Genomic DNA, 21,969 nt, shown 5'->3' with positions numbered 1-21,969 from the left:
CCTCTTCCAAGGGATCTGATGCCCTCTTCTGGCCTCTGCAGGCATTAGGCACGTATGTGGAGGACAGACATACATGCAGGTAAAACACCTATAAACAGAGATATAAACATAAAATGATGCTGATGCTAACACCCTGTCTGAGAAGAGAGCCAGCGGAGAATTCTAGAGTTCCACTCTGGGGGATGAGCCTGGTTTGCCTACAACCAAGAACATCCTCCTGTGGCTACTAGTCATGAGCACTGACCCACACCAGGAGTCAAAGGAGGGCTCAGCTAGGCAGCTACAGCGTTACAGACGTGATTACTTCCCAGGACACAGGCTGCTCCTCCAAATGTACACTAAGGTCAGGGGAGACACTCCTTATCCTGCTTTTCTCAAAACTCCATGGACGTGCACATGCGTTCTGCATCTGTAGTAAATAAAGCGCTGACATAGAGCATCTACTAATCTGTGGCAGCTTTGCTAAGAATATCCTATTTGCAGGTCCCGTTTTAAAAACAAAAGTGATACTCTATAAGCCATCTTGTCAACTTTGTCAGTCAACCTGTATGCATGACCTCTTGACATATCATTAAATAGTTTACATCGATGTCAGTAAAAGCTTCATATGGGGCAAGGCAATTCTGACAGCAATACCAGGATGATACAACGATAAAGATCGGAGGCTTAAATGTCATGGTCAGGGATGGAGAGATGACTTAAAGGTTAAGAGCACCAGCTGCTCTCCCAGGGGTCCTGAGTTCAATTCCCAGCAACCACATGGTGCCTTACAGCCATCTGTAATGAGATCTGATGCCCTCTTCTGACGTGCAGGCAGAACACTACATAGATAAATAAATCTTTTTTTTAAAAGAATGTCATGGGTAAGATCACACTATAAGTAGAAAGGCTGTAACTGGAGCCTAATTTGATAATTCTAAAAGTCTTTGCTTCCAGCGGACAGGCAGAACTTCCCACATATCTTTAAGAGCACTGACCCAGAAACCTAGTTATAACCCTGATGCTGGGCCATGGAAATCTGGGTGTTTTGCTTCCTGCTTGAGCCTTTACTGTATCTTCCTAGCAAAGTACTCAGGAGGTAGAGGCAGAGGCACATGGACCCCTGTAAACTCAAAGCCAGTCTGGTCTACAAAGCAAGTTCTAGGCCAGCCAGGGCTACTTGGTGAGACCCTGTCTCAACAAACAAACAAACAAACAAACAAACGTCACTTGAAGTCCTAATCCCCAGTACCTGGGAATTTCATTATTTCGGGATAAGGCCTTTGAAGGGATTAACCAGGATGGGTCCTACTGTTCCAATATGAAGGTGCCCTTAAAAGAAGGAAGACTTTAGACTCAGACATAGGGAAGCGTCAGGGTTAGTTAGGGTTTCTATTGCTGTGAAGGCAACTTTTATAAAACATTTAATTGGGCTGGTTCCCTTACAGTTTCGTAGGTTCGGTTGATCTCATCATCATGACAGGGAGTATGATGGTATGCATCGTGGAGGGTAGCTGTGCTGGAGCTGAAAGTCCTACATCTTACAGGCAACAGGAAGTCGACTGAGACACTGGGTGGCATCCTGAGCCTAGGAAACCTCCAAACCCGCCCCCCACAGTGACTCACTTCCTCCAACAAGGCCACACCCACCCCAACAAAGCCACGCCTCCTGATAGTGCCACTCCCTATGAGGTTATGGAGGCCACTTACATTCCCACTACCACAGGAAGCAAGATGATGTAAACACGTGTAAACAATGTGTAAACACATTGGCATCAATGTCAGGAGGGAGGCCTCCTCACAGAGCCCTGTTGACACCATGGTCTCTGACTTCCAGCTCAAGTACTGCGTTGCTCTGCTAGAACACACCTAGCAAATTAGTAGACTAGGTTAAGATAGAACATGACCCCACTCTCACATGGCATACATGATAATATTTAATGTATGTTTTTTATATTCGGAAGCAACAGAATGTCTTAAAAATTAACAGGATTATGAACTGCCCCCCCCCCAACACACACACACACCATTTTGTTTTGTTGTTGTTCTTTTGTTTTTATAATGGTGAGGTACTCACGTAAGAAAAAAAATTCAACCATTCTTCATTGCTGTCCGGGCCCGTTTACTGCAGTACTCTGAAAAATATACTGCCCCTACTCATCAATAAAGAGGAATGGGCGTCGCATGGAGGCATACAGCATTCAGGGGGCTGAGGCAGGGCAGAGAGCTCACAGGCCGTCCTGGGCTCCATACTGAGGTCCTTCTCAGAGAGAAAGAAGGTGTGTGGTGGGGAGAAGTATTACAAAAGCACTAGCTACACTTAAAAAAGCAACATGGGGCGGGCTTCGGGGAGGGCACTGCATTTTCGAGAAGTTGAAATATAAGGTCAAAGGTCAGGTCAATGCTGCCAGGGGCTAGGGCAGCAGAAAGACTGGGGAGTGGGAAGTAAACGGTATGCCATTTGGATGACAAATGACAAGACTCTGCCTTTAGTAGAATTCATAAACACTTAGAAAAGGGACATTTTACTTCTGTGAATTATGTTTCAATAAATAAAATACTGACATTAATTTTTGCAGACTCTAACTCGCAGAGACGTTGAAGTCTTGACTGGATCTGAGAGCTGCCTCTTAGTACACTCAGAATAACTATATTTGCTTTTAGGCAAAATTTAAAAATACATATATTTGAAAGAACTACTATCCAATACCTAAGCACACAATTCACGAATATAAAATTTTCCTGTTAAAGACCTTTGAAAACAGTCTAAAAACAATCACTGCTTCAGTACAAGCCGCAGTTGGGAAAGCCATTGAAGAACAGATGGTAGAATGAGGGTGGGTTAGTGAATACAGAGGCTTGCTGCCAAGCCTGATGATCCGAGTTCAAGCCCTGGGACCCACACAATAGAGGAAGAGTTGTCCTCAGATTTTCACAGTGTCCCCTATAAGTAAATATCACTATACAAAGCCCCACCCGAACGGACAGTGAGGCTGAAGGCATTCTTTTTCTTTTGCCCTGGCTCTGCTCCTCTGAGACGCCTCCCTTCCGGGTAAGAATCTCAGAACAAATGTACCTGGTCGTCATTGGAGCCCTGGCTCACACACTCTACTTCCTTGCTCCTTTGCACACTGAAGTGACCAGTGGTTTAAAGGTGGGAAGAGGGGTTTGAAGAGGGGTAAGGGAAGCACAAAAAAACGCACTGTGGAAAAAGAGGGTTTCAAGAGGGTTTACTATATATGTGAAGAAGGGTACAACCCAAGCAGTGATACGATGCTTGTCAATCCCATCAATGCGTAATGACATGCTTCAGGGCAAGACGGAACAACCTGAGGGATGGAGACCTGGGAGGAAGGAGGGAAGGAGACCACACCCACACAGCTGCACCTGGGGCCACTGGTAAGGAGAATCTGATGCAAACAGGGAGAGAGACTAGGGACATAGGAATCTAGGAATCTTACTGTCAAAAAGAAATTTAGTTACCATGAAAAATGCTGCCAAACTACTATCTAATCAAAAGCATGGGGTTAACAATTTGATATGCCCCTCGTGAGATTTAGATTTTTCTTTTTACACCAGCTGCTGGTTTTGCTGGCCCATTTCATTATCTTAGAATTCGGGAATCTGATATCACTGTATTTACATCCACAGGGCGGTAACTTCAACCTTAAATTAAATCCAACAAGCAATGCAATCATAAACACCAGAAAATTAAAATCCTCTGAGAGTTTAATAAGTTAGCTGCCAAAAAAAAAAAAAAAAAAAAAAAAAGGTCAGGCTTATCTTAGGCTGTTGTGCAAACAAACTAAGAAGCAATTACTTAAGAGTAGCATCCACTGACAAAATGTCTGAGATTTCTGAAATGCTCCAAGTATGAGGAAACAAAATAGTTTTTGTATTCAGAAGTAGCTGCTCCATCTTTCAAGTGTGCCTTACTATTTATCAAACTGTCACTGTCAAAATCATCCAAATAAATAAATTAATAAAATTACTTTAAAACGAACAACTTAAAGGAAGCCACAAGAACACATACTATTTTCTCCTGTTTTCTATCTCACAGAATTGGCCAACAGCAGCAGGGCATTCTTGCAGAGGGTGTGAGGAAGTGTCCCCAACTGTTCCTGGGAGCACCTGAGAGAAGGAAGACTCTTGCTGTAAATTTGGTACCGGTGACCCCCAAGCAGTACCAATTCAGTGAGTGCCCCTTACCTGCCCAGCACAGAAAGAAGGCTTTGCTTGGCTTTATACCACAAATATACATAATGATTTTCTTGTGAGGGGGCTTTTGCAAGCCCAACCTTTTTCCCACATGAAAGCACACACGATGAAAACACTCCATCCAAACCTGAATACGCTCCCGGGTCAGGTTATGGCATGTAAACATTAGTTTCTGGACACACAGACAACAGTGATAAAGGCAGGCAGACAGCTTTATCCAAGAGCAGCGCACCGAACAACCTCTCAATGTTTGGTTATACTGAGCCAGGTGCTGGGGAACAGAAAATAAGAACAAGATGAGAAATAGCATATTACCTCCAGATATGGAATCCTAGGATGTCGGAATGTGAAATGACGCCACATGTTTGGACCCTTGGCCACCAGCTGATGGTGCTGTTTGGAGAGGGCGCAGAACCTTTAAGAGGTAGTGGGACCTGGTTCAGGAAGTGGATGGACGACTGGGAAGCAGGGCTCAGAGTCACAGCTAGGCTAGCACCACTTGTAACCTAAGCTCTCAGCTTCCTGGTCTGTGACTATCAAGCTGCTGCCTCATGCTCCTGCCACAGACTGTGCTGCTCCTGCTACCAAGACCGACTGTACCCTCTCGAGCCAGGAGCCACAGGAAACTTTTATACCTTTAAACTGCTTCAGCTAGCCTCGCTCTGCTTTTGAGAGACAGGGTCATATAATGTGAGCCCGGGCTGGACTGGAAGTTGTTTATGTGGACCAGGATAGCTTCAAATGGGCAGTAATCCCCCTGCCTCTGCATCTCCAATGCTGGGATTACAGTAATGTGCTACTACACCTGACCCCATCAGGTATTTTACCATGGCAACCAGAAAAGTATCACACTTGTTGAGAAGCTTGTTTTATCACCTGTGTGTGTATGTAGGTCAGAGGTCAGAGGTTGTTGTTTCCAACCCCTGTGGGCTCCAGGAAATGAATTCAGGTTGTCAGGCTTGCACAGAAAGAACTTTTACCCACTGAGCCGTCTGACCCTCCTGAGAGGCAATTCACACACACACACACACACACACACACACACACACACCCTTTACTATCCCCGCCCCCATTTTTGGCCTCTCACTGTTATGAACGATACTGGAATTGTGCCTGCCTGAAAACTTCTAAATGTATGAGCTAGAGTTCTCAAAAATGCTCAACTCCTTGGGAGAAGAGGTGGGAGGATGAAAATCCTGGAAAAAATGCACTATAATTACAACCAGCTGAGTCCATTAGTTTTAAAGCTCATAGAAAAAGTAAAAGAATGATAAAATAATGAAGTTCGGTCCATATGGGAAACATTATATTTTTAAAAACAGGTAATATGCAAAAAAAAAAAAAAAAAAAAACCAAAACCAAAACCAAAAAACAAACCAAAACCAAACCAAAAGTGCTGAGGCATCTGAAAAGCAACCAAGTGATTCTACCTGGTTCCAAAAGCCAAATAAAGGAACCCAAAATCGTAAAACACACCAGGGGAACATAGGCATCCTGATCGTGTAAGAGCAAAGGCTATTCTAAGAACACCTCAAACCTCCAAGCCTAAGGACCTCCAAACGTCTGCATGGCAACGCCTGCTACCATTACCCAGTGTCTTCTAGATGCTTCCCCCATACAGAACATGAACTAACACGATTAGCAGAATTCTGGTTTTGTTTGTTTGGTTTTTCGAGACAGTCTTTCTCTGTGGTTTTGGAGCCTGTCCTGAGACTAGCTCTTGTAGACCAGGTTGGTCTCGAACTCACAGAGATCAGCCTGCCTCAACTTCCTGAGTGCTGGGATTAAAGGCATGTGCCACCACCGCCCAGCTATCAGCAGAATTCTAAGGCAGTCTCCAACATAGGATCCTGTCCACCCTGGATACCAGCGAGAGGAGAGCAGGGTGGGATTTCACGCCCATGTCTAGGCTATCTTCTACAGCAAAAGTGAAGGAATTCTCCAAACATAATGAAGACTCCTAATCAGTTGCCTTTAATCAAAGTGAAGTATGTGTAGGGTCTGGCCTGATCAGGCGAGCGCTCTAAATAGGGTCTAGAGGTAAGAGAGACAATGGAACAGAGACTGTGGAGGTCTTAAAGAAGCAAGCTTTGTTTCAAAGATGCTCCTTTTCGATTGTTATATAGTAAGAGCAATGAATGTGGCCAAGAACAAGAAGACTGGAGAACGGCATGTGTACGGCAACCTCTTTACTATAAAGACTCATGCAAATCTATTCAGAAGGTGAGTGTGTACGGCCAGAAAGGACAAACTGAGAGCTCACACACAGACAAGTGCTTGCTCTGAGTCTATGAAAACACATGTTGTGCTACCTAAGTTCTGTAAGACTTAACCATCAGGAAAAAAGGCATCACTACCATCCCCAGAAACTTCTTAGTAAACCAAACATTCTGCAAAGTTCAAAACGTTCAAATTTGATTGTCTTAGTCCAGGTTTCTATTGCTGTGAGGAGACACCATGACCATAGCAACTCTTAGCATGGAAAAACATTTAACTGGGTAGACTAGAGTTTCAGAGGTTTAGCCCATTATCATCAAGGTGCAACATGGTGGCATGCGTAGGCAGACATGGTGCTGGAGAAGGTGCTGAGATTCCTACATCTTCACCAGCAGGCAACAGGAAGTGGTCTGAACCACTGGGCTTGGGTTGAGCACAGATGAGACCTCAAAGCCCGCCTCTACGGTGGCACACTTCCTCTAACAAGGCCACACCTACTCCATCAAAGCCACACCTCCTAATAGTGCCACTCCCTTTAGGGGACATTTTCTTTCAAGCCACAATGACTCACCTCATTTGACATAGGAAAAATTTAAATTGAAATGAGCTACCAGTTTTACCTAGCATATCAGCAGAAGCCAAAACCCTAAGAAGACCTACTCTTGACGTATGTGAGCTGAGGGTCACTAATGCATTCCTGGTGGATCTATAAATCGTTGCTGGTTTGTTCACTGTGTACTTTTAACACCTGGTGCTTTACAGCAAAGGTGCATGTTCAGTGTGGCAACATCATAATCTACAATGCAGGTGTCCTTTGGCTCGCACCACTTTAGCTCCTAGCCTACGCTTTACAGGTGCCAAAGAAGTGTGCACAAGCTGCTGACATACCTAATTACCAAAGGCTGGAAGCAATATAGTCCTTCAAAAAAAGAGAGGGTTATGCACCTCTTGGGATATGCACACACTGGTATCCCATGCAACAATGAAATCAGGACCAGTTCCTCTGCCCTGATATGGTGTGAGAGCAGCAGATGCTCCCCAGTCTTCCCAGGCTCAGCTTGCTGTTCCCCAACACACCATCTGTACTCACTCACTCAACATTTACAGCCTCACCCATGTGCCAGCCTTCATGCCCGGGGAAGGAGGACACACCACACCCCTACAGAGTACAGGATGGGTGTCTACAACCACGGGAGAACTGGCAATCCACTAGGGAAGGAATCAGGGCAAGTGTTGGGCTGAGTGCAGGACTGATGTTATTTGAGAGAAGCTGGGCGTCAAAGAAGCTGGGATTCTGTGTTCACTGACGTGACACTATGAATACATTATTGCAGCCTGAATATCCAATGTTCTCTCTTAGTTAAATACGTCCCTAGCTGGTGGGACTATTTGGGGAGAGTCTGGAAACTTTAAGACAGTGGTTCTCAACCTTCCTAACACTGAGACCCTTTAATACAGTTCCTCATGTTTTGGTGACCCACCCCCAGCCATAAAATTATTTTCCTTGCTCCTTCACAACTGTAATTTTGCTACTGTTGTGAGTTGTAAAGCAAATATCTGCCCAAGTTTGCCCAAGGTCTTAGGCGACCCCTGTGAAAGGGTCCTTCGACTCCCAAGAGGTTGCGACCCACAGGCTAAGAATAGCTGCTTTAGGAGGGCTGGTCTAGCTGGCAGAAGGAAGTTACTAGGAGCATCTTCAGGGAGATTGTCACTGGCCCCTAGTCCCTTCTTCTGTTTCTCCCTTTGTCGACCATCGAGTGAGTGCTGTCTGCCACATATTCCCACTGACCCGATGCTCTGCTTCGCCATACGCCAGAATCCATGGAACCATAGACTGAAATTCCTCACTCACACTGAGCAACGTCAAGCTTCCCTTCTAAGTTGTTGATGTCAGGCGTTTCGGCACGGTAAAGCAATGCCTGCCACATATGCCTCCTGGAAAGATAAATCAAGCTGGGGAGCTTCATGATCTCAGGTCAGCTCGGCTTTCCTTACAAGAGTCTTGAGGTGCTTCTGCTGGAGCTCCTGCGGGAAGAGGAGTCACATGGGGCGTGTCCCTTCCCTAAGCCCGAAGAGCCGGCAGGACAACAGGAGGCCCTCCTGAAGCAAGCCAACCAACCCATCAGGGAGGGCCAAAAGGTGCTCAGGAGAGCTTCTCTTCTACAAGAGCATTGTGAGCCCCTCACCCCAGCTCCTGGCCTTGCCTCACAGGGCCACAGCTCTCCACCAGTGAGTGCCGGGCTTCAGGCCTAGACCCTGAAGAGTACTTAGTTGCTGCATTTCTCCCTCCTGTCTCCCTGGGTCCCCTGTGCTCTCTCACTGGGCTTGCAAGCCCTCTCTGCCCGATGCCAAAGCAGTCACCAGCTCTTACTGAATGGGCCTCATACTGTCAGATAAATGGAAATCCGTGCCAACCAGTGATTCAGTTGCAAACAGAGGCCACCTGTTCCAATTAGTGGGATTAAAATAGAACATCGCTGACTATCTGAAGTCAAGTTGGGGCCTTCATGACGATCATAACAGTTTTACAAAGCAGACAGAGAGACCTTTGACCTCAAACACAGTTGCAGACACCGAATTACACATTTTAGGGGATACAGCATGGCTTCCAGTTAGGGGTGAGTTCTGGACAACACGCCTGTAAGGGATTGCAGCTCCAGGCATCACTTAACTGCCTCACATTCCAAGTCAACACACACAGCAAAATTATGTTCAATCTTACTTCCAAAAAAAAAAAAAAAAGACAAAAAACCCACACAACTTAGAATTTCCCCTTGCCCCACAATCTGAGTGTGTTCTCTGAGCATCCTGAAGATTAGGAGTGCTTTTCATCAGCAGAACATCCTCCACTGCCTTCCTCCATCTCTCCCAGATCACTAGAAAACTAAAGCGGACACGATGTACACACACACAGTCTGGAGTGGGCACACTCATTCCCAACCCCCTTCAAGTATTCCCACGCAGGCAGGCTACCTTTCACCTACCAGGGTGGACTTCCTTCCTTCCAGATAACATTTATGTTAATTAAGTTAGAGCAATTGGTCTACACCTTGCTTGATACACAAAGGGGTTAAGGGGCATCACAGAAAAAAAACATGTAGAAGTTTCTCAATTATGATGGTTCAATGTATGATTTCTCAACTTCGAAAGCGATTTGCATGCCATAGAAGCCAAACTTGGGTGTTGACATATTACCCCACATCCACAGAGGTAATCCACTGTCTACACTGCAATGGGTTCCCCCCAGATAATCCCAGTGCAAGCTGAAAACAACGTTGCAAGAAGAAAAATGCACAGACCCTACCAAACAGCTTAGCCTCTAGACATGAACATGCTTATGACCCTCACAGGAGCCTACGCAGTGAGGGAATTCATCTCACGAAGCCTATGCTAAAAGAGACTGCAGACAGCCTGTGTAATCTACTGGATACTGTACTAAAAGAGAGACCACACAGGTTATGTGGGTATGCTTTCCTTCTACTGCAAAGTCGAGAAACCTTGTTGAACTATTGATGGTCAGTGCAAGTAATACAACAAAAACAATGTCCACACCAACACACAATCAAACCAAGGGGAAAAAAAGAAAACAAACAGGAGGAACGGAGGGAGAGACGGAGAGAGGGAGGGAGGGAAGTAATGTATTAGATCTACTGAAATTTGGATTTGAGTTTCCTACTGAGCAAACATGGGAGAAGCGTGCTCCTAAGCATCTTCTAGGCCATATGTCCACTACGTATTTCCAGAAGGGTTGGAGGGGCCAGCGGCATTGAGACTAGCAATCCCCTCAATGACTCTCAAGTCCTTCATTAAATAACAGGGTAGGAGTGAGGAGGGTTCTTTCTCAAGCCTCACCCCAGTCCAGCAGGAGAGAGGCAGGGTGGAGGCTCCTCAGCCAAGACCCAGTGCTTGCTCAACACTCACTCTAGGACCGCAGGCCCCAAATTCAGACAAGCATCTAGCTAGCATGGTCATGCTGATACTTTCGAAACAAGTTTAAGTTTGAAAGAGTGAGCTGACTTAGAAATATTAAGTAAGTAATAGATGCAGGTAGCATCAAGCTGTGTGGGGACGACTGAATCTGGGAATCTCTGTGGTGGGCCGAGAATGACTCAACTACCACGGTGCCTGTCAAAGTTCCCTAACACCTCTTCCGGTGGCTGCTCACACAGCAGGTAACTCAAGGCCACACACTCAGCCATCACGTGGGGCCTCAGAGCCTGAACCTGCTGGGAGAGAGATGTCACAGACAAAGATGTGGTGGGGGAAGGAAGTGGCTGGGGAAGCGTGCGGGAATGTGGCTTGGGGACTGGCTCTATGGTAAAATATTCACCGGAAGTGAGGGAGTACGTCTCACACACAGTCTTGGATGTATATCTAGGTGCGGCACTTAAGTAGAGATGTCTGGCTAGGCTGGGGTCCAGTCAGGGTACGTGGCAGAAATCACAGCGTTTCCCTCAGAGGGTCACTGGGGACTGACACAGAAGCTCCGCCCATCCCCACCGTGCAAGGGAGCAGGGGAAGCATTCCCCAGCCAAGAACCAGATGAAGGTTTTGACTTGGGTTTAAGACTTGGCTGTAAAAAACAGTTATATGCAGGTTGAGTGTCCTTAATGAAAAAACAAAAAACAATCAGACAAAAAAAAAAACCTCAAACTATTCTAAAATCTTAAATTTAAACACTATCATGATGCAACAAGTAGAAGATGTCACACCTGACATTTGACTGTGACGGGTCACAGTCGAAACTCTGGTACACAAAACATGACATAAAGTGACCTTTGGGCTACGGATAGAGGTGTGTGTGAAACCTAAACGGACTTCAAGTTTAGACTTGGACACCCAAGCCCAAGGTATTTTTATGATGCATACACAAATATCCCAGAATCCCAAGAGAATTCAAACTCGGAATCACTTGAAGCATTTCAGGCACTGAACATTCAGGCTGTCTACTGAAAACAGGAGGCGCTAGAAGATTCTCTGGACGGGCAGCTCACAGAACCAAATGCTTCAGAGGCGACGGTACTCAGGTGGGAGGGAACTCAAGCTGCGTGCCTGCAGAATGCTCGCTACACTCAGAGGCTGATGCATCTGTGCACTATCCCCTACTTCCTGTCCCAGCTGGCTGATGCATCTGTGCACCATTCCCCACTTCCTGTCCCAGCTGGCAGAATGAGGATGAGCTCACTGCACAAAACTTTATATTGGGAACGCAGAGATGCTGAAAGGGGCCTGGAGAGGGATGGTTGTTAAGAACCCAGTGCAGCCTTGTGGCTTTTATGCACTAGCTGCAGCGTTTGCTTCCCCCGCAAAACTGCAGATAAACTCAGATGGGCTGATGCAACACTAAACCACTCAAGTGCACGTTATTATCTAGTAAAGTCCCACAGTTTTAATTAATTCTTCACTGAAGAGAACTGTGTTTGTGGTGGGGGATATATATGTATACATATGCTTGTATATGTGTGAGAGGTGCAGGGTGCGGGGGTGGGGTGCATTTGCAAACAGAGGAAGACCCCAGTGTCCTCCTTTGTCATGCCCCCATCTTATGTTCACATGTTGGGGCTCTCCTTCCACCATGTGGGTGTCAGGGATTGAACCCAGGTCGTCGGGCTTGGCTGCAAGCACCTAGACCCACTGAGCCGTCTCACCAGCCCTCCACTTTTATTTTATTTATTTAGGTTTTTCGAGAAAGGTTTTGCTGTGTAGCTTTGTAAATCAGGCTGGCCTTGAACTCACAGACATCTGCCTGCCTCTGCCTCCTGAGTGCTGCGATTAAAGGCGTGGGCCACCACGGCCCAGCACCTCCACTTTTATTTTTTTGAGACAAGGTCTCTTGCTGAGTGTGAAGCTTGCTGTTTCCTAGCAGCCAGAATGGGAGCAAGTGTGCTCTAGGGTCCGCCTGTCCCTGCCCCATAACTCTAGAGCTATATAGGATTCTAGGCCACGCAGCTTTACAGAGGTTATTAACATGAAGTAAACTCAAGCCCTGTCCTTTTCACAGTAATTGTTCTTACCCAGTGAGCCCCCTCCCAAGTTCCTCCACTGGAAATAATTTTACGAGCGCTGTCCCGAGTTTAGTTAAGATAATATTCCTATAGAATTTAGCAATTAACTTGGTAGGGCCTGAGTTCAAGCCCCAGCAGTACATAGAGAGTGTATTTTAGAATATATAACTTGATTTAAAGTAGGCATTCGACATATGCTTGTTTTAGATATACATATACATTTTAAAGCAATTCTTTTTTAAGGGATTCCCTATGAAGAAAATAGATGGGAAACAATGAGTCCCAGACTGTATTACTTATATAATTTTACTCTTTATAGTTTGAGTGACATACTTTTCTACTTTTGAGAATGGAATGGCCTGGAGTTGATGTCTAAATTCCCTTTCAGGGTCCTGGGTTGTGTGGTTCAATGGCGGAGCACGTGTTTAGCATATACAATGCCCTACGTTCAATCTCCAGCACCACAATTATATATATATGTGTGTGTGTGTGTGTGTGTGTGTGTGTATGTATATATATGTGTATGTATGTATATATATATGTGTGTGTGTGTGTATCATACACATATACACATATATGCATAATATATATGGATTCTCTTCAAGCTCTAAGATGATGAATCTTGGAGTGTAAACTCCCAACCCTACACCATATAAGAAGTACAGGCTATGAGTCCAGCGGAGTAATGGACCCCATCTGGTGTGGCCACTGGGTCACTGTTTTCCCAGCTAATCTCAATCCCTCTTCCTCGAGCTCCTCACATGCCCTTAGGGTTGAGGCAGGAGAGAGAACCAACCCTGAATGCAATGCATTTCCAGAAGCCATCACTGAAAAGAGCCAACTCTGCAGAGTGTGCAAAGCGCTGGAAATCACACCAGAGGCTCCACATGCAGGACCTCCCCAGGAGGCGTCACTCAGCCGTAGCGGCCATGGTGTTTCCACGCGAGCCCTCTCCATCCTAGCACTCACTGCATCTAGCAGTTGTTGGACCAAATGCTGCTGGTTCCTGTTGCATCATCTAATTTGTGCAAGAGTTCTCCAGGGGAAGTGCCCTGACAGCCTCTGTATAAAGGCAACTCGGGAAGCATGCCCAAGGGTACACTCTGGAGGTTCCACCAAGCCGGAGACTCCCAAGCCAGCAGCCTGAACCGCTCTATCTACTTCCCCAAAGTGTGGTGACTTGTTCCGAGGGACTTCCCAGAAGGCTGCCTGGCTACCAATTGTGTGGCACAAAGAACAGGAGAGAGCACACATTCTAGCCAGGATTTTGCAGGCACTTTCTGAATGCCATGTGCACCATGCTCGCCAGTGGCCACCCTCTGAAGACCAGATATCAGGCTAAAAGGGAGTTTCCTAGTTTAAAAAAAAAAAAGTATTTATTTATTTGGTATGGGCGTTTTGCTTGCATGCATGATTGTGCACAGTGTGTGTGTGTGTGTGTGTGTGTGTGTGTGTGCAGTGCCCTTGGGAGCCAGGAGAGGGTGTCAAATCCCCTGAAACTAGAGTTACAGGTGGTTGTGAGCCACCACCAGGAGGGTACTGGGACTCAGCCAGTGCTCGTAATCTGTTTGTCATCTCCTCAGCCACGATTTAATTATCTTTAATTATCTTAAACCACGATCTTACTTAATACCCTTTAAAACCTCTCTGAACCCCCAGATACAATTCTTAGCCTTGGCATTATAAGGAGTTCACAAATTATTGTTCCGCACCATTCATTCAAAAGTTTACTTGGAGCTGTGGTGGTACACGCCTTTAATCCCAGATTTCTGTGAATTTGAGGCCACTCTGGTCTGCAGAGTGAGTTCCAAAACAAAACAAGTTTACTTGGATTATAGGGCTGAGTACAAAAGACTAGAAAAGAGTATGTCATAAAAATCCTGAGCACACAAGTGAGGAGGTGCCCTAAGTGCGCCACACACATCTGCACCAGAGCACCCCGAATGGTCCATCAAGACAGAGCTGCTTAACGCATTTATTCACCATCCAGTTTACCAGGGCCAAGCTGCTCTCCAGGACCCGGCCCAGGGGCCACCAGGGAAGTGCTTAAAACCAAGCTGCAGGGAGAAGGTCAGCGAGAGCTTGAAACTGGACCTCTCGCTAGATCTGGTGTCCGCGAGGCCACTGGTTGCAGTAGCCATCGTTACTACGACCTTTCCATGCCTGTCCTTTTTGCCTCAACAAGTGCACTGTTTCCCTTCACCATCCCCTTCCACATCCATGCCGTGGCTAGATGGATGATGCACAAACCATGTACCCGGATGTTCCTTTTAGAAGGAATGCAAAGTCCTAACTCTGATTCACAGTGCAGTGATTCACGCTCTGTCTTCCTTTTCCCGCATCACCTCCTCCACTGAAAACACAAAAACACAATTAAGAGACAGTGAGGCTAAAAACACTGCAGATTCTCCTGGAGATGTGGGCAATTTTCATCTGGGACTCTGGGTTTTGGCTCTGGGAATTCAGGAAGTGTCTGAAGGAAAACATATTCTGAGATCCAACTTGGTAGCAGCTGTTGTGGCGCTCTGCAGCGGATGTGACAGGCATGTGTGAGCTGCTGCTGGTGGCTGGCAAGTCTTTCTTCTCTAAGGGAGAGCCAGCGAGCCTGCAGCAAAGCATAGCTCAAAAAAAAAAACATGTGTGGTCAACCTACCCCTCCTAATGTAAACAAATTCTGCCTTGAGACACTCAATCTCTTTTGCTGAAACAAATCACTGATTAAAACAATCCTCAAATCTCTTCATTTTGCCACCTCCCTAGGTCAGTGACACCTATGAGAGTCTGTTTCTATCTGCCCTACTTCCTGCCAGGGAGCAAGCAAGCAATCAACTCACTGCTCAGCCAGTTCCATTGTGGGAGGGCCCCAACCCCCCCCCCTCCCTGACAGCTCTGGTCATTACTCATCACCCACTGGGAATGTTTCCAGTCGCAGAGGACTTCAAAATGTGTGACAGGTGGCTTTCAGGTTTTACGTTATATGTCAGATACTTTTTATATTTATTAGGACCAATTCTTCCCGTGAAAGAGAAGGCTATACTGCCTTGGGCCACAGTATAAAAAGATATACTCACCAGGCAGCCAGCTTCCAATGAGCTCAGACTGTTAACTTACTAGCGCATACTAGCACATTCTTTTGGATGGCCCGACCAGCAGCTGGTGCACGAAAGATGCTCGGTGGGATTTGTCACAAAATTTGGGGTATTTCCATCCCCAAGCTCATGGAGCCTCTTGATAACAATGTATAAATACATAAATAAATAATTTGCCTCACACTTTATAGGCTTCAGTGCATCCATTCTCCAACACCTCTACTGCTCATGGAAGACACTACGCACAGAATGATCATGGGCTCCAAGTCACATAGTAGCAGTCCACACTAGAGTGGGAGGTAACTCTAATGAAGGTGAGTCTGCAGGGAAACAATCACGTCTTCCGCTTGGAGGACCTCAGTGGCTAACGGGACTAACTGCAGAGAATTTATGAAAGCCCAGCCAGTGGCTGACAGTGTAAAAGGGGACAGAGTGGTACCAAGTGGTGGTGGGATTACTTACAGTGGCAAGAAAAAAAAATTTTTACATGCAGATGAAAGCAGTAACATCTGAATCGAATAGCTGCTCATTAGGGGGAAACACAGATCTTCTTACTTAGGAGTCATACTCACCAGGATGGGCTGACATCACCTGTTCTATATGGAGGGGGGGGAGGGGACTGGAGTCTCAGAAAGCTATTTAGGGCCTCGTGCTGGTGATCACCCAGTTGGGAGCTATGTCTGCCCCAGGAGCCCCAGCAGTTCACAGCTGCACCCAAGTGGCTGAAGGTGGCATTGGGGAACATTTAAAGTGAGACCCAACTAAGCAAACCAAACAAAACAAGACCTCTGGACTCAGGCATAATTAATAAAAACCAGTTAAGGTGAGGAAGGCAGAGAGCCTATATTCTTAATATAGGCTTTGACTATCTAGGGCATAAGGAAAAAAATGCAAGGTCTAATTATGCATGCTCTTTCTTTTAAAAGTGGAAAGATGTTACGTCTGTCAAGTTAATAGGCAGCACTTTTTGAGTTTTACAAAGAAGAAGTTAAAAAATGTGATGATTCTGACTTTAGCTTAGCGACAACCAGAAACGTAATTAGTTACATTTTGGAAGGGGGGGGGATCTAGATTGGTCTACCTGGCTTTAAAAATAGACCTTGAAGTACTAATGCTGTCCTCTGTCAAATTACCATTAGGTCTAAAGGCTTAAGAAAGCCCAGCCTAGGTAATGTGTATTTTCCCATTTCCTCGATGGGTAAAAGATTCTGAATCCTTTAAATGACCATTTGTTAATCAAGTTGTTCTTGGGAGGAAACTACAGATTCCTGAGAGGCTAGTCACCTCAGCATGTCATCCCAGTACTTATCAGCATTTTAGAAAGAAAGCTAGTTTGCCAGAGGGCACTAACTACAGGGATTCTTTTTAAATCCTAGTTTATTTCCAAGGAGAGAGTACCATCAAGAAATTAAGCCCTAATGCCATTGGGCGTTTTCCTTTAGCACACTTTTCTGGGTGTGAGGGGGAAATGCTTTTTTATAGCTCCATCAGATTGAGTCCCCAAAGGAGCTGCTGGCTCACCTAGTTCGATGGCACTCTCTGCAATAGCAAAATAGCTTTTGCTGTGGCTTCATTACAGCAGGACTTATTGCAGCCCTAAGGAGGGATGCAAAATTACACTGGCCCCACTAGAGAAAAGTTCTTATATTAGCCCTCCTGATACCTTTACATCTCCACAGGAAAGCAAACAAAATGCCTAAAAGCAATGCCAGGCATGCATGGCAGGGCAAGCTTGTAATTCCAGCACTCAAAGGCTAAGATGGGAGGATTGAGGGTTCAAGACCAGCCTGGACAACATAGTGAGACCTTGTCTCAAAAGCAACCCCTAAACAGCAGCAGCAGCAACAAACAACTCAAAGCAGACAGTCTAGAAGGCTAGGTTGGGATCTCTAGGAGGGGGTTGAACTATGATCTGGGCCTACTCAACTCTAGCCCTCTTCCCTCTCAAGTTTTATTTTATTTTATTTTTCTAGCCCTCACTAGATCCCATCTGCTCAATGGGCTAGTAATGTGTACACACAGCATCTAACTCATTTTCGCTACACAGTTTACAAATGTGCATCTCCCTGTTGACAATGTAACAAGTGCAACCTTAAGCACCACCTAAACAAACAAACAAACAAACAAAAAACAAACAGGCAAATCCCTGTCATGGGAGGTCTTGGACACTTTCTGACAATTGAGTGGTGTGAGTGGTGTGGACAAGACGCTAAAGTCTGCAGTTCAGCTTGCCTTTCCATTTCCCACCCAAGTCCATGCGCACCCGTGTTCCCATCCGTCTGATGCGCACCCGTGTTCCCATCCGTCTGATTGGCAACAAAGCTCGAATCTTGGAGAGCTCATTCCATGAGTGTTGTCCACGAGCTCACTCTCCCCCCAACATTACCAACTGCTGCTTATGGAGATCATTGAGTTGTGACAGTCCAGGCTCTCAAAGGACTCTAAGATTGCAATTTCTCCTGTCAACTGCAATATTAACTTTACACAGCCCCTCCCCCCCCATTAAAAAAAAAAAAAAGACATTGCCTTCGGTGAGCTATGTTCATGAGCAGTCACCCTCCCCAACAAACTTCTGGCTACAGGTAACCAAAACTGTGCCTCCCCTATGGGGTTTTGGAATACTTCCTGGTGCTTTTGTTATAAAACTTTTAAAGAAACTGGGAAAGAGTCGGTCTATGCAGGAGCAATTCACCAAACACATTAAATTTGTGTAAAAAAAAATCATTTTCTTAAATTGATTAAGAGGAGCTGAAGTGAAGAGAGAAACGAGGCGAACAGGCCACTTTGGGGGCAACCGATGACCTTTTCAAATATGACTGCACACCCACATTCTGTAATTCCAATACTCAAAGGCTAAGATGGGACCGGGCACAAGCCTGTCACTTAGGGCTGCAACTTCGATCTGGCTGGTTAATGGATCTTGGGGATGGTGGGACAAAAACTGCCTGGTCTACCTGGAAGAACTTTATACAGGGCAGCTGACACCGAAATGCCCGGTCCCTCCGACAAGCTAGAAGTTGGGAGGCTCAGAGAACAACTCCAGGTATGGCCTGCCAGAGTGGAGGAGGTGCTGTGTCAAATGGCACTTTAATCAGCCGAAGGGCGAAAGGATTTGGGAGCCCCACGTCCCGCCAGGACACTTGGGCTGCCCAGGAGGGAAGGTGTTCCTCGGGAGGGCCCAGGGCTGGGACCGCAGCCTCAGTCTTGATACTGAAGCCCTCCAGGGCCAGTCTCCACAGCTTGCTCAGAAGAGCTATTTTAGCTCACAGCCCAAATCAGCAACAGCAAATTACACCGCAAACCGAGGCGAAGGAGCTCGCTCTACACGGCTCCCAACTCCGGAGCGCCGGCGCCGAAACGGACTTTGGAATTTTTTTTTTTTTTTTGGCAGCGCGTCCGGGGCGCACGGTGCTGCTGGGCTGGGGATGCAGCAGCCACGCCGAGCCCCGCAGGCGGCGGTGCCCCGAGCCAGACCCTGGGAGTCCCGGGTGCCGGCAGCGTGCGCTCCCTGGCGGGGAGACGCCGTCGCGGAGCGGTGGTGGCAGTGTATGCAAGCTAGCCTCTCAATCCAGCGGTGGCCCGGGGTCCCCGGGCCGCAGGTTTCTTCCGACCTTGCGGGCCCGGAGAAGCCGGCGATGGGCTCCAAGGCTCGGCCCCCCTCCTCCCCACCGGCTCGCACCCCCGCGCCGCCCGGAGCGCGCCCTCACCCGGCTCTTGCAGCGGTGGTGCCGGCCGGGATCCGAGTAGGTCCGGTCCACGGTGAGCGCCGTGTCGCTGCCCGGCATGTCTGCGCTTACACTGGCAACTTTGCGTTCTCTGGGGCCGCCGCTCCACTCCTCTCGGTACGGCGGCGCGGGGTGGCAGCTGCCCGCCGTGCTCAGCTCACCCTCGCTCGTCCCGGAGCCGCGGCCGAGGGGGTGGCGCGGGCGGCTGCAGCTGCTGCCGACACCCCGCGGCCCTGCGCCGCCGCCGGGGCGGGGGAGGCGGGCGACAGTCTCCGCCCCTTCCCCGCTCCCCGCCCCTGCGCCCCGCGCAGCGCCCATTCCCGCTCCAGGTGCCGGGCTCAGCTGCACTCCCGGCCCACGAGCTCCCACGCCGCCCCTGCTCAGAGGAGCCACGTCGGTACAGGATAGGGACCCATTCGAGCGTGATAAAAGATGGCTTTGAGACCGGAGGTTGGCGGCTGCGTTGAGGGCTTCCTTTTAGAATACTCTTCATTCAACAGGCACACTTGCTAACAGGCACACTTGCTGGGCAGCTCACCCTGGACCTGGGTGGTGGGCTAAGGATTGCAGGAGGGAGGGGCGTTTTCCCACCTAGGATTCCACTGCGTTGTGTATCTTAATTGTGCTTGTGTGACTCCCTGTGCTGTAAGTTACCTTGAAGCCCAGACACATCTTTTCACTTTAGCGATCTCTGGTCCTAGTGGAATTTGGAGTCCAACAGTAAAAGCACTGATTGGTTATGGATTCCGTATCAGTTGCCTAACCAGAAAATTCACCACACAAGGTCTGGTTATGCTGGACGTGCCGCTGAGGCCTGGTTGGCAGGTTTAAACCACTGATCTCCACAGGCCCAGAGTGCACTGTGATCTGCCTACAGGGAGAGGAGGAGGTGTTTATCCCCTAGCTGGCTGGGAGAAAACCGGACTGCACATTTGGAAAAAACCTCAGGGCATCGGCTTAGGGGGTGGGCGTCTTCAGGCTCACAGGTACGAGGTGGAGGAAGAGAAGCTGCTGGGGTTCCTGAACCAGGAGCCCACAATGTAAGAATGGAAGTCTAAGAGGTCTGGTAGCCCTGGGAGGCCCTCACAGAGCCTGAGGATGACCTACCTGACATTCACAAAGATCGACTAACCAAGGCATGTCCACCCAGCAGCGTAATAGGCAAGTCTAACAGATGCAGTGACCCACTATGGGGTCGTTTCTAGCATATATAGTTAAGTGGGGGAAAAAGGAGAGATGCAGAATAATATATGGCATTTTATCATTTATTAAAAAACGCCATGCCGTTTGTATCTGTGCATATATATACATATATATAATTTCTGAGAAGATAAACAGAAACCACAGAAATAATTGAACAAGCAACTGAAGTTAGGAGAGGAGTACTTGGTACTTAGAAGACAGAGATTGGAGGTTTTTGTTTGTTCATTTTTTTTTTTTTTACTATGTATGCATCTTAAATGTGTATTGTGGCCATATATTAACTATGCAGGAAGTAAATTATTAAAAGTTAAGAAGAATCAGAAATCTAATCTAAAGACATTTAAGAAACAAATACACACCTGGCCCAGAGAGATTTTTCAGGTAAATTCTTCCAGGCAGAAAATAGAGATTGTGATTGTGTGTGTGTGTGTGTGTGTGTGTGTGTGTGTGTGTGTTGTATGATTTTAGTTATGATGTCCAGAGAAGATTCTTTGATAGGGCAATATCTGAGCAGAGACTTGGGGAGTGAGGGAGACAGTAATAGTTTGAGTAAGAATGGCTTGCACAGGGTCACTAGGGAGTGGCACTCTTTGAAAGAATTAGGTGTGGTCTTGTTAGAGAAGGTGTGTCACTGGAGGTGGGCTTCTCAAAAGCCCATTCCAAGCCCAGTGTCTCACTGTCCCTGCTGCCTGTGGATCTGGATAGAATAGTTCTCCAGCACCATGTCTGACTGCAAGGTGCCATGCTCCCCACCATGATGACAATGAACTAAACCTCTCAAACGGTAAGCAAGTTTTGTAAGCCAGGTCAGTGTGTCTCGTCACAGTAATGGAATACTGACCAAGACATGTAGAAATGTGGAAATTCACACAGATGAACAAGTCTAGGGCGCTCAAGGAAGAGTAAGGAGGAGAACCCTGTTCCCTCAGAAGCACATCAGAGGGAAGGTGGGAGGGGCTTTCTCCGAGGTCCTACAGGGGCTTCCAGGCCACTTTCAGGGAACCTGGGGTTTCACCTGGATGAAGACAAAGGATTTAGAAATTTTTGAAGTCATACTGCTATGATTTGCCTTTTTCACAAAAGAGGAAAAGACAGATCCCCTCACAACATACACAAAAGTCAGTGCTAGGTTAAGATAAAAAAAAAAAAAAAAAAAAAAAAAGCAGCAACAACAAAAAACAAACCAAAACAAAATAAAACCTTGAGGCTTGGAGGATAAGGGCTTATCAGCAAGCCTGATGGCTGGAATTCAGTGTCTGGGATGGAGAGAATCAGTTCTCAAAAGCTGTCACTGGCCTTCACAGGTACACCTGGGCAACTGCATGCCCATACATGCTGTGGTGTTTTGCATGGGTGTGGCCCCCAGAGACTCCTGTGTTTGAATGCTTGGCTCATAGGGAGTGGCACTGTTAGGAGGTGTGGTCTTGTTGGAGTAGGTGTGGCAATCCTGGAGGAAGTGTGTCACGTGGAGGCGGACTTTGAGGTCAAGCTATACTCAGATTGGTACACAGTTGCTTCTGCTGCCCTTGGATC

At 47.0% G+C, this 21,969-nt stretch overlaps 1 protein-coding gene across 2 annotated transcripts in view; it reads right to left on the bottom strand.

The window, feature by feature from the left end:
• Tmcc3 (transmembrane and coiled-coil domain family 3) overlaps positions 1-21,969 on the bottom strand; it is a 244,999-nt gene that overhangs the window by 50,024 nt on the left and 173,006 nt on the right. The window contains exon 1 of one of the 2 annotated variants that reach the window (XM_051206311.1): positions 19,216-19,583. The exons of the other annotated variant lie outside the window; for it this stretch is intronic. Coding sequence (XP_051062268.1) covers positions 19,216-19,551 — 336 coding nt within the window. The 5' untranslated portion in view covers positions 19,552-19,583. Of the gene's footprint in view, positions 1-19,215; positions 19,584-21,969 lie in introns of those variants that run through there. 2 annotated transcript variants of the gene reach the window in all.

The sequence above is a fragment of the Phodopus roborovskii genome, unplaced genomic scaffold (genome assembly GCF_943737965.1).
Source record: "Phodopus roborovskii unplaced genomic scaffold, PHOROB, whole genome shotgun sequence".
In the NCBI taxonomy this organism is placed as follows: Eukaryota; Metazoa; Chordata; class Mammalia; order Rodentia; family Cricetidae; genus Phodopus; species Phodopus roborovskii.
The sequence above is the reverse complement of the archived record's forward strand: the minus strand, read 5'-3'. Positions and strand labels throughout refer to the sequence as shown.